At 40.0% G+C, this 12,118-nt stretch overlaps 1 protein-coding gene across 1 annotated transcript in view; it reads right to left on the bottom strand.

The window, feature by feature from the left end:
* Positions 1-7,132: 7,132 nt before the first annotated feature.
* The window catches only part of EDRF1 (erythroid differentiation regulatory factor 1), a 30,262-nt gene continuing 25,276 nt past the window's right edge, over positions 7,133-12,118 (bottom strand). The window contains exons 23-25 of the mRNA XM_067300368.1: positions 11,983-12,098; positions 10,874-11,037; positions 7,133-7,981 (exon numbers count right to left, since the gene is read on the bottom strand). Coding sequence (XP_067156469.1) covers positions 7,810-7,981; positions 10,874-11,037; positions 11,983-12,098 — 452 coding nt within the window. The 3' untranslated portion in view covers positions 7,133-7,809. The remainder of the gene's footprint in view (positions 7,982-10,873; positions 11,038-11,982; positions 12,099-12,118) is intronic.

Here is a 12,118-nt window from a genome sequence, read left to right as displayed (position 1 = left end):
GGTACCTCGTACACAATGTGAGATTTTCATTTCTCTCTGTAGTCAGAGACTAATGCTACCTTCAGCTAATGATAAAAAGTTCATAGAAGGTTTAAATCATCATATACTCAATTATAATCCTCACGAAACTCACTCATGTTGTTAGTATAGTGCTGAGGTTCCTAGAATAACAGAGAAATCCTCATTTGCTCTAAGTTTCTGTTAGTTTAATTCCAAGTATATGACCTGAATTTCCATTTGAGTTGAGAAGCTCCATACCTAGAATAAGAGTTAATCCGAACCAAATTATGTTAATATAAACTGAAGTCATTTGAAATTGTTTATGTGGATTTGTCAGCCAGACCGGGCACAATAACACTACCATTGTGCTTTATAGAGCAGTTCAACTTTTTGGGCTGAAATAGAAGTTCAGAAGTACAGTAAGGGCTGGCAGATTTGCTGCCTCCCCCTCCCTGGTGTACTGAAATGCCTCATAAGGAACAGTCCTAAAGTTACTCTGAAAAATAATGTTAAACAGTTTATCATTTAAAAAAAAAACAAAAAAATTCTGTAAGACACTAGAGTTACTACGGTAACTGGATGGAGCTGCAGGACGCTGAAGAGATGCCCCCGAGGAGAGAAGGAAGAGAGTGATTAGGAAGCAGCTGTTGACCTCTCTGCCACTTTGTTTTTAAGACGATTGCATGTGCAGTAAGTCAAGCTGTCCCCCGAAGTACCACTCGTATCTCTAGTCTGAAATACATGACAGCTCGGAGAAGATTTGTGAAAGCTAGCGCCCGGAGGCAGGGGAAGAAGGGGAGAGAGGCTCAAGGGGAGACGCGTGAGCGCAAGAACTGGAAACGGAAGCCATTCATATTTACTTGTGCTCCTTTGCACTATTTAAGTATGCAAACAGAAAAAAAGCGTATCAACAAAAACAAATGGAAGCCATTATACCACCAGAAAATCCTTTTACCAGTACAGTTCGTTCTTATCAGAGACATGTTTTAAGATACATGGCAAATTTTTTGCTAGTATATGTTACATCTAATCAGTTGTCTCAGACATTAGCTTAGGCCCATTTCTACACTTCTTTCCAGCAGAAACTTATCAGTTATTATTATTTCTGAGTAACAGATACTTGGTGCATTTCATATAACAATACAAAAATGAGACCAAGGGCTCTGGCAACAAATCAGGTTGCCTTACATCTGCCAAGACAGGTAGTGTGCGCGTTCTTGACCTGTGGCAAGTACAAGACAACTCAGAAGACTTGACCTACAAAAGAGGTTAAACCTACGTCAGGTATCCCTGGCATTTGCTATGGAGCAAGGGAGCCATACAGATAGCTGCTGTGACTCAGCTGACATTATCTCTGAACCTGTAATTCAGATATATTCCTTGTTGGTCAATCAGCAGACCGTATCAACTATATAGCTGGGTACTCTATGCACAGTAATATATTTCAGTAAAAAGAGAAAAGCAAGTAGAACCGCAGCAGATCATATGGCTTCTTACGCAGTTCCGGACAGACTGCTTATGTCCAGGCCTTGCTTGGTTTCATCCAAGGAACCCTTCCACAGGTGAAGCACAACCATTCTAGGACCTAAGTTGCCCCTGAGCTCTCCCCCAGCCGGGGTTGAGGAATTCATGTTTTTCCTCTTAGAAGACCTATACTATATTCCTTACAATTTTTTTTTTTTAAAACAGCAATGACCTGCCATTGGAATGCTTTGCACCAGCCTGTTCCCTACAGATGCAAATGCTAATGTAAGGAATAAACCAGTCTCCCAGCTGCTGGAGTTTGATAGCTGCGTAACGAAGTAGCAGGCAATGTTCTACCGTAGAGGATGCTTCTTATCCAACTGCTGTAGTGTTCCTAAACCAGCCAGGGCTTAAGACTTTTATTAGTAAGCCATATGACAGATTACAGACCTGATCTAGTCTACATGATTCAGTGAAGCACTGTAAAACACTGCTTCCATTTAGTTACAAGAAAGCAAGAGGTTACACAACTTCCCCCCCAAAAAAATCACACTAACACACTGTTATTACAATGAGAGTTCTTGGTTCTCAAGACTTACGCTGAGGCTCTTCTCTTAAATTAGCTGATGGCCATGTGCCAAATATTAAGAATCTACAGAAGCTCATACTGGTATCTATATTAGTGGCTCCTTCCAAAACCAACAGCCTGAGGGGAGGTGTAAATGGCATTTTCTTTTGACTCTTTTTACAGTGCTCATTTTAGTATTTTTTCAAGTTACGTAAAAATCTCCCTGCTCCCCATCCCCTTTCCATTCGTCTCTTCCTAAATTGCTGATTGTACATCAGTTTTCTCTGGATACAGCACAGCCTTCAGCATGGATCTCTGCAATGCAATACCAGTAAAATGCACTTAGGCAGACAAAAAAAATCTCTTCTAAAAAGCCCATCTAAGCACCTGCTTCAGTCCCAGGAGAAACACAGATTATGTTCTAGTCTTACACTTTTCTTTGGAACAGACCTTTTAGACTTTCCCTATTGAAGTAAAAACTGCAGTGGTGTATGCACTGACCTGTCACCCTAAGATAGCCTGCTAAATCAGACATCATAAATGGGTTTTCAAGCTAATACTTTCCCCATACCATCAAGAATCCAGCAGTGACAAAGTTGGACCAGGAGACGCAAGTCAGTCGCCTAGTCTCTGCATCTAAGCAGAAACGCCAGCCTAGACCGTAGCAAGAGAAGGCCCAGGGCACCCCGGCCTTCGCTGCTCCCCTGCCTCGCAGCAGCCGGCCAGCAGAACGGCCTGCAGAGGTAGCCTTAGGCTTTGCCTCCAGCAATCTCCAAAACAAGGAGGTCTGGAGGGCCTGAGACCGAACTGCCTAGATCTGGCCCTGATTACAAAGCGGGAAGCAATCTTATTTGCAAAATTTCGCAGAGAGCCTTGATCCATACAAAAGTGGCTGCTTACCATAAAACTTTCCCTTTCACCAGACTTTTTAACTGTACTTTGAAGTCCAACAAGTCACACTCAAAACATTCGTCAGAGAGCAGGGCAGCGTTACTCACACCGGGGTAACGAGCCACCAAGATCAATGACCATCAGCGGTAGCCAAATGCATTACTCCAGCTTCTACCCTCTAGCTCATGCTCTCAGCCATCTCAGTTACAACCTCAGTAGTTTCTTAGACTCCCATTACATACTACTATTAACGGCTGAGCAGACTTAAAGGATTGTCATCTCACCTGCCCACTTAGATTTGCCAGATAGCGATTAGAAAGACAGTTACTTATCTCCAGTAGTCTTGCTTAGTTACCTCTCAATTCCTTTGCTCTAAAGACCAAATTTTTTCATGAACATAGTTTTTCTGCCTCTCACCGTTGCTAGATTTCCTGATGATACCAATTTCAAGCCTAGTGCTTTTAGTCATCTTCTTTCAGAAACCTACTGCGCAATTTTCTGTGTCTCTGACCTCACCGACAGCTAGGACAGCGTAAGTGGTAGCGCATGTATTCAGCCCCCACAGCGAGGGAAGGAAAAGTCAGGAACCTAAACCCCTGGGGGTCTGCCCCCCCCCCCTTTTTTTTCCCTCTTCAAATCAGTCATTCCAAATTAGAAGTCACACAAAACAGATATACAGCAAATCTGTCATCTTTCATCTTTTCGCAAGATGCATTTACTTTTTTCAGGTGCATTTGTGCTTTGTGTTGCACCAAAAATACCAGGTTTGTTCTAAAGTCACATCTAAAGAGGCACTTGAAAAAGCACATTCGTAGTGTCAGGCTGGAGATTCGCACAGTCTGGGTTTCTGTGCTAAAGGAACATGCCCAGTACAAAAAGCCTCATTCCGTATCTCTTAGCAGGGCAGTTAAGAATTGCCTCCTTAAAACAAGCACCTTAAATACATAAACAAGTACTTATAGAAAGACGCTGTTAGTGAGCTCCTGTAGCCTTGCTTATTTATATATGTGTATACACACACTCACACACCCTTTAAATGCTAGTTAAATATACTTCGATCACCTAAAATGAGCTATACTTTTTATTTACAGGAAAAAAAAAAGTCACTCATTTATTGGAGGGGAAAAAAAGGGGGGGGCAGGGAGGAAAAAACCCCACGCTTTGTGTGTTCCTTAAAATATCACACGCTTTTCTCGTTACCTTCTTCTCTCCTGTGCAGGAGGCAGCTCTGAAGGGAGAGGTTGCTTAAGAGAACTGGTCAGTCTTTAGAAACAACTACCGAGACCACCAGCTCAGCTAAGCAGAGCTCAGGACTGAGCTCCAGTGCCAAAAGGCAGCAGCCAGGGGGTGGAGGTGAGGACAGGGTATGGAAACGCTGCCTGGACACGCAGGGATTGGGTTGGGTGAACCAAGGCTCAGCTAGAGCTGACACTTGCAAAGGGCATCAGGGCCACCGAGAGCAGCTCCTGCTGCTGTGTTCGCGGTAGAGAACAACGAAGGAAGACACGGGACCACCGCTGAACACGGCGAGTGAGTGATGACAGCAGAGCCATAGGCAAGGCTGGGACACTCAATGCCTTCTTTGCCTTGACCTCACTGACCGAGTCTTCCAGGCTTCTGTGTGCAGAGAGAGGGTTCGAAGAGGAGAGGAACTACCAGTAGAAGAAGAGGATTGATTCAGGAATACCTCAAGAAATCTCAAACCACACAAATCCATAGGACCAGAAACAATACACCCATAGGATGGGAGGGGTGGTGGAGAAAGAAGTACTGTCTCATCCCAAAACAGCTTAGTATAAGGCTTTTTTTGGTGTTCAGTTTTTTAAAAGCTTCCTGAAAACCCAGTTGCTATCCATTAATACATCACATAAATAAACAGGCAGTTCCTATTGCAATTCTTAAGCCCAGCTTACATTCCCTTTGCTGTCCCAAGGGCATGCACGGTTACGGGACGGTGTCTACTCCAGCCATTGTTCAGCTGCAAATGAGCCTTGCCAGACTCCCCCCGAGTAACCAGCATCATCAGCTCCTGGTTTTAGCGCCAGCTTCTCACTGTATTTAATGAAACAAGAACTAGTTGTTTCTTGACAGGATAAAGATGGAACGAAACCACATAAGAAATCAGTTTGAGAGGGGAAAAAAAGGTGCATTTTTCTTTTGCAAAAGGAAAGGTACATTTTCCTCTTGCTTTAGCTACCTGGGAAGGACCTTTCTGCCATCTGCCTGAATCCCAGAGAAAGCATCAAAGCAGTCTGCTAGGGGTTTCTTCCTTAGCAGTTATGATTGCGGTTTCATAAGCATGATCAAAACAGAGCTTGATGTCTAGTTTAAATCCTAACAGGTAAAAGGAATTTTCAAGCTATAACAATACCTTTAAGCGTGCACATACACACACTTTAAAAAATATATATATTTTATATATTTATATATATTTTAACCAACTCAGCAATATGTAAAAAACCCCTAACCTTCATTCCAGGAGTCAGGGTATTTTGACATGAGAGACAGGAGGGTTGACTCATGATTTGAGGCCCTGAAGCGAACAGTAGTTTATCTACTAGTTTAGGGAAAAAAATAGACATCTTGAGTGTCAAAGCATCAACCTTGAAAACGCACCTGTCAAGTACTTGAAAGATTCTTCAGGAAGAGGGAAATGGGGCTCTAAGCATTTCATCTCCCACAAGCTTAGAGACGGAGCAGAACATGCGTTAAAAAGCAAATTGTTTCAAAGTCAGTTGGCAATTCAAGTCAGAAACTGAAGCAAGAAAGTTTTCTCCCTCCCCCTCTTTTCAGTTAAAAAAGATATTTGAGTGTCAGTGCCTGAAAATAACCTCAGAACAGGCACCATGAGCTACAGTTGAAGGAAATGAAGAGTGAGGCACATACCCCTTCTGTTGCTTTATATTTTTAAATTATACACAGACTGAAGCATTACGTATGGAGGTGGATTTGTCTGTTCTAAGATACTTGCAGTGAAGAGCGAATCATAAAAAAGGAATAAAAATCAAATCTGAACTAGCAGGAAAGCAGGCGACAGCTTTCCTAAAAAACGCAGATGCGGAACGGCACTAGTGCTCCAACTCTTTCTTCACAGAGCAGAGCTAATGCTTTCTCAAGCATGAAAACTGGAGGCAGTTTGTGTTGCAGTATCATAGGAGTGCTTAAAATGTTAATTTGTGTAATTAAAATGCACATCAGAAAAAGAAGAGACATTCATAACCCACTGTATTCGGAGTTCAGAAGACACCAAGTCCTCTAACATTTAACAGCTAGACTTAATCTGCACAGTGCTGGTGACGGACAGACACATTCAAGCTGTTAATTATAGCATAGTTGCAGAGAGTATCAAAGCCATCCTGACAGAAAAATAAGAATATTCATACCTTTACCTGAACATTAGCTTCTTACTTCCTTGGTAGGATCAAAGAGCCCCTCCAAAACAGAGTTGCAAGAAGAACAACTGAGTTTGCAAGCAGCGGATGGAACTGCGCTAAATGCCGTTTAAGACCTGTACAATGCAGTTTTGGTAAAAAGAATTAAGTTATTTCGTAACAAGTAGGTCTAGCTGCATTCCATGGGTTTTACAGGGAATTCGCAAAACAAGAAGTAAACGTCCCATTCACTCCAGTGCCTTCCCGAGCAGAACTACACTGGAACAAGATTTTGAAGAATTGCCTCCGAAGTGGATATGAACGCAGAGCAAACCACAGCACGGGAGGCACAGGCTGATGCTCATGACTACCTGCAACCCTACAGTGGCAGGGCAATAGACTTCACTTAAAAGCTTTATGTAAATGTTAAACAGTAGAGTGTTTATGTGATAAGCGATAAAACTGAGCTTCCAGTCTTGTTTTGATTCAGGAGTATTAGTAATAGGTTATCTAGTCACCAAAATACACAGTGGATATTATAAGATTATTGCACAATAATGAATCACAGTTATTTTTAGAACAACATTAAAACATCAGATGTTACATTTTGTGAAAATCTGATCTTTAAACATAGTGTTTCCAATAAGCTGAATCCTCAAATGCTAAGATAAGACTAAACTCATTTGTTAAACCTGATTTTACAGATTTTTTTCATGCACTACATTAAGGAATGAGGCTCTCACTACCATTTAAGAGGTCTTAATTCTGTTGAGCAGTTTGCTTCTCTGATGAAAGCATAAGGGTCACAACCAATAAAAACAACACAGACTAATTCATGGGTATATATTTAATAAATAAAAATTTATTTAAAAATATGCTTTCATTTATTCACAGTTTCAAGTCTGAAAAAGATAATACTATTCTTGATCAATTCAAACAAACACAGCTAAAACCATTCACTCTCTGGTGTAAATGAAATCCCAGTGATGGCTAATATTCGCAAGAGTCTTGCATCAAAGCTAGAAAGGCACGTACTTTCGTGCAGGATAGTAACTGTACAAGTGTGTCCACGTACAAGAAAATTCCTCTTGAATATAACTTCAGTTCACATTACTGGTTGAAGTGTTCCAATAAAGCTTTGCTTACAAAGTATGCTTCATTAAATATCAAACCAGAGCAACTGAGAGATTACATTTTTATGCAGAACATTATCACTGCAAAAAAGTCCATTACCTTTAAGAGAAAAATTGTGAGTTTCTCCAACATAAAAAACCCCCTAAGTTTACATCCAGAACCCCAGGTCAGCATTTCAAACGAAGAAATGCTAGTAACCAAACTGTTACAGAGTTAGCACAGAATAATAGGCAATTCCTGTTCTTTCCCAGATGTAGAGTGTGACAATGTAGGCGATATTCTTCTCGCCTTCAGTAAGTCTAAATATCACATGGGGGAAAAAGCCCCGCTGATCCCATGCATAGCAAGGCACTGTTTCTGCTGTTTTGCAGCATTTTAAAGTCACTGAATTCCTACATTGCTGGCTTCACTATTTTGAGTCAGTTGTTCCAGCAAACTTAAGATTACCTCTATTCGCTCTAGCAGAGTCATGCTTTTGTTAGCAGTTGCACGCAACAGCAGGGAGTAAACTTGCTTGTTTGTTTTAAGAACTTCTTCTTCTTCATTAATGCCCCTAAAAACAAAATAGAGATAACACAGCTATTAAACTGTACCATGTTTTTATTTTGCAAATTATAAAAAAGATTACTCAACAGCAACATTGATCACTGTTTCTTTGAAACGATATGGTTGGTGTTTGGATTTCTGGGTCTTTCTGTTACTTCCTTAGTTCCTATTTCCTACCGTTTTACAGCATTGTAGTCAGAGTTTCCGTTTATACTGCAGAAGGGATGAGTTCCAACTTTTCTTCAGCTCTAGTCTGGCCATATTATTAACTCCTAATGCCAAACCACATCCTAAACCCTCCTGTCAATGTCTCCATGACAAATCTCTGTACTTTTGTCTAAATTAGCGTCTATCTTGATCATGCCTAACGCAAACAGATACCAGAATAGCCATGAGATGCCAGAGGGAGAATCCAAAGTTTTTATTTGCTCGTGTGCAAGCGCCTGCCATTAGTTTTGCCCACTAAATGACCTTAGGCATCACCTTCCTGTTGAAGACTGAAGCCCATGATCTGGCCTCATTCTCTGAAGTTCCAGGTATGCAAACTGTTTCCAGATGACAGAGACTTTTCTGTGCACATTACCGATACACAAAAGAACTTTTCCTCTTTTGCTACTTAAGTCTGCAGTTTAAACCCCCAACAATTTTTTTCCCATTTGACAAACATCATTGTAAATCACTTAGCACAGAAGCGCTGGCTTACTGCAACAACCTTGTCACCCCCTGCCCCATCACCCAAAGAGTCCTAACAAATAAGTGGCCCTAAACTAGAGAAAAAAATAAAAATAAGAAGAGTGCTGCCATTGGTATTATAAATAAAGTGTTCATGTGTGTAAGCAGCAGTCCATTTAACTGTAAATGCTTCAGGAATTACCAAGAAACCATGAAGCAGTTAAATTCACAACACTTGGCAGAAATCAGAGACAGCTGTATTTATTATACAGCACAGGTAGTCAATAAAAAGCCAGTGAAATGTAAAGGCATTTCCAGGATAAACTGCAAGAATCCCTGTAACTAAGTATTACTTTCAATTACTGCTTTCCTCTGACTTACATAGCCAAATTCAGTTACACTTATGCATTTAACTTTTAGATGGCAAAACTGTGATTTCATCCAGTTTTGTTGCTAATATGCAAGTTTCACTACTGAACATTCATTTTACATGTTCTTGTGTTCTCTGCCAAAGTGCACCTGAGACCCTGAAATAGCATTTGCAAGCTCTAATTTCCTCCCTTTTCAGCCTGCCTGTCATTAAAACAGAAGACAGACATTACTTTCTCTTTCCACAAAGCAGAACTGAGGAAATGTAAACGAGACATGTGCAGGAGGTATTAGACAGGTTAAACAAAAAGTAGATTTAAGCTTAGCCTCAAACTACCTTTGGGTTAAAAAAAACCCAAAAGTTAAGATGTTACAGCAACACTCCTATTTCACGATATTCATATTAAAACTGAAACATGTTCCCTGTGTATGAAATCTTCATTACAAAACTCTATTCAAGAGAGAGACTATGACAGGAAAGTATGTTAAATAAAAAAATTAAAAAATCAAAGATTTGTTATACAAATCTTGTTATACAAAACATACTCAGGTTATGAGACAATAGACCTGAAACAATTGCTAGTACTATTATTTGGGACATCTACTTGATTAGAAATGAATTATACTTCTTTAATCCTCTGCATTTCACATATTCCGACTGCCACCTTGTGGAAGCTTTTCTTCAAAGCTGAATGCACCCAACACTGCACCCAAACCACTGCTAAACAAGAGCACCAAGCTCTTCTGCCTCGTCTCGTGTTTCTCCACTTACCAGTCTCCTCCCACCAGCAGGCACCTTCCTCTGCAGAATGATGAATTAATTTCACAATCTACTTTTTGCAAAATAGCACTTAGCAGCAGCAGCGCTTCAATCTGAAAGCTATTTAATACAACTTCCAGCAATAAAAGGAATCTCTAGAACTATATACTAGAACTAATACAACATTTTCATAAAAGTAACTTTACATAGCATCAAAAATAGCAACAGCATGTTGTTGTAGCTTCTATAGTCAAACATACTGGCTGCTAAGAGAATAAAAGGTTCTGGCTGAATCCCAAAAGCAACACATTCAGATCTATCTGACAGAAGCAATAGTGGTGTAAGGAATTAAATTACCATGACTAATTATGGCACTTGAAGGTCAGAGAGAGAGAGAGAGAGAGAGAGAGAGAGAGAGAGAGAGAGAAGCCATGTGTGTTCTGAACCCCCAGCAGCAAGACAGAAGATTTCTTTACTACAATCCACTAGGCGCTGGAAAACTCTTTAATACCAATGAGTATTGTCCCCATGCACATCCTTCTCTATTCTTAGCATTAGTGATGTTCCTACACTTATTCTGCAGTGCTTTGCAAGCCAAAATATGTTGTCACTGGTTTATTTTATTATCAAGGTATACCAAAAGATCAGTAGTATGCAGTAGTTTCTCCCCCACCAATTCTTACCTGCTGTGTCACAGATAAAGACCAACATAAGGAAAATTAAGGAGAGCATGCACATGTACGTTTCAGACAACTACTACAGATTATTATTTTCCTATTTGAATACAGTCAGTCTAGTTTTTGGTCTCCTCTCAGTCCTGGTCTCCTATCAGCTGCCGAGTTACACACAGTAAACAGGCTTCTCAGGTCATTCCCTCAGTTGCACACAAAAACCACACATAAAACATTCAGACTTTGGATGATCAAGGCACATCCCCGCTCTTCCTAAGTACAGGAGAGTCAATGCCAGAAAAGAGTATAACTGAAGTCAACATCACGTTTTCTTGCATTATGCCCAAGTATATACTTTGCAGATTTATGTACAGAAATCACATCTAAACAATGCAGTTTTTCCAATGTACATCAAGGTTCAACCTACCCTGTTTTCTTTTTTGCTGAAGTTAACAATTTAACAGATTGTAGGAGAAGGAACGACATTCTGGACTCAAAAATACTAAGCAGTTTCAATACTTCTTCTTTGTTAAGGCTAGTGGAAGAATCATTAGATGTTGTATTCTCAGCACTACTTTTATTCTCGCTTATCTACAAGAAAAAAAAATCATTTCACTCAACGCCATCATCAAAAGGTATTTCAATTAAGCTGAATACTATATTTGCTGTTTAGCTTACTCTTCTAAAGAGTGGTACCAATATCACAATTATTATGATGCCCTGTTTAAGCGACTTCAGTAACTAGCATCATATCCCACACTGTTTCGAAGTTACGCCAGCTGCCTGTGCTCTATATACTGTCATATTAGGTTTTAGTCAGGAAAATAAGGACTTGAATAGATAAAGGATGAACATGCATCAGTAAGTAGAGCGGCCAATTGTTTATTTCGGCATCAAGCATTTGTTAACACTGACTACAGATAACCCTCCACGTTTTAACATTAACTATACTATATATAGAGAATTCCCATTTATGTTGTAGATGCATCCTTAAGTTCTTTAAAAGGACTTTTAAGGGATAATATACAGTTCCATGTAACCCAGATTACTCAAAAAGACAGTCAATATATCTCCACATATAAACATGTTACAGCCAATCTCTGCAGTGCAGGGCAATTCAGAAGTTCAAACAGAACCCCTATAAAATTTTGTCAGCTTTAGCAAAAAGTGTTTTGCATTCTGTTACTAAGGTTACATTAAAAAAAACAAAAGAAAACAAAACACACACACTCTGCATCCAGCACATCAAAAAAAAAAAAGCTAGATGCACACTGCTAGTTCCATCACATGTCCAGCTACCACAGAATGGCATAAAGAGGCAGGACCTTTAACAGAATCTCAAAGGTAGGTAGGTTTAAAACTTTTTTTTTTAATCCAATTCCATTTACTGCAGTAGGTTCAAACCCTGTTCATACTGTTTAAGCAATTAGCTTTACTGAAAAATAATCAAGCGACATCTTACTTCCCAATTGACCAGTTTTATGTGAATGCACAAGACAAGGGAGTAGATAATCGGAGCACTTATCTTTTGTTTACCTGTTCACACTCTGCCGCAAGCTCTTTTCTGATGAGCTGAAACGCACACTTGGTTTTCACCATTATGTCTAGGGCTCCAAACAAAGTCTTTAATTTCCCAGCACAGCTGTTCTGACCTAAATAAATAAATAAATAA

This window comes from Apteryx mantelli, chromosome 7 (genome assembly GCF_036417845.1).
Source record: "Apteryx mantelli isolate bAptMan1 chromosome 7, bAptMan1.hap1, whole genome shotgun sequence".
Lineage (NCBI taxonomy): Eukaryota > Metazoa > Chordata > Aves > Apterygiformes > Apterygidae > Apteryx > Apteryx mantelli.
This window is presented reverse-complemented; position numbering and strand designations above follow the sequence as displayed.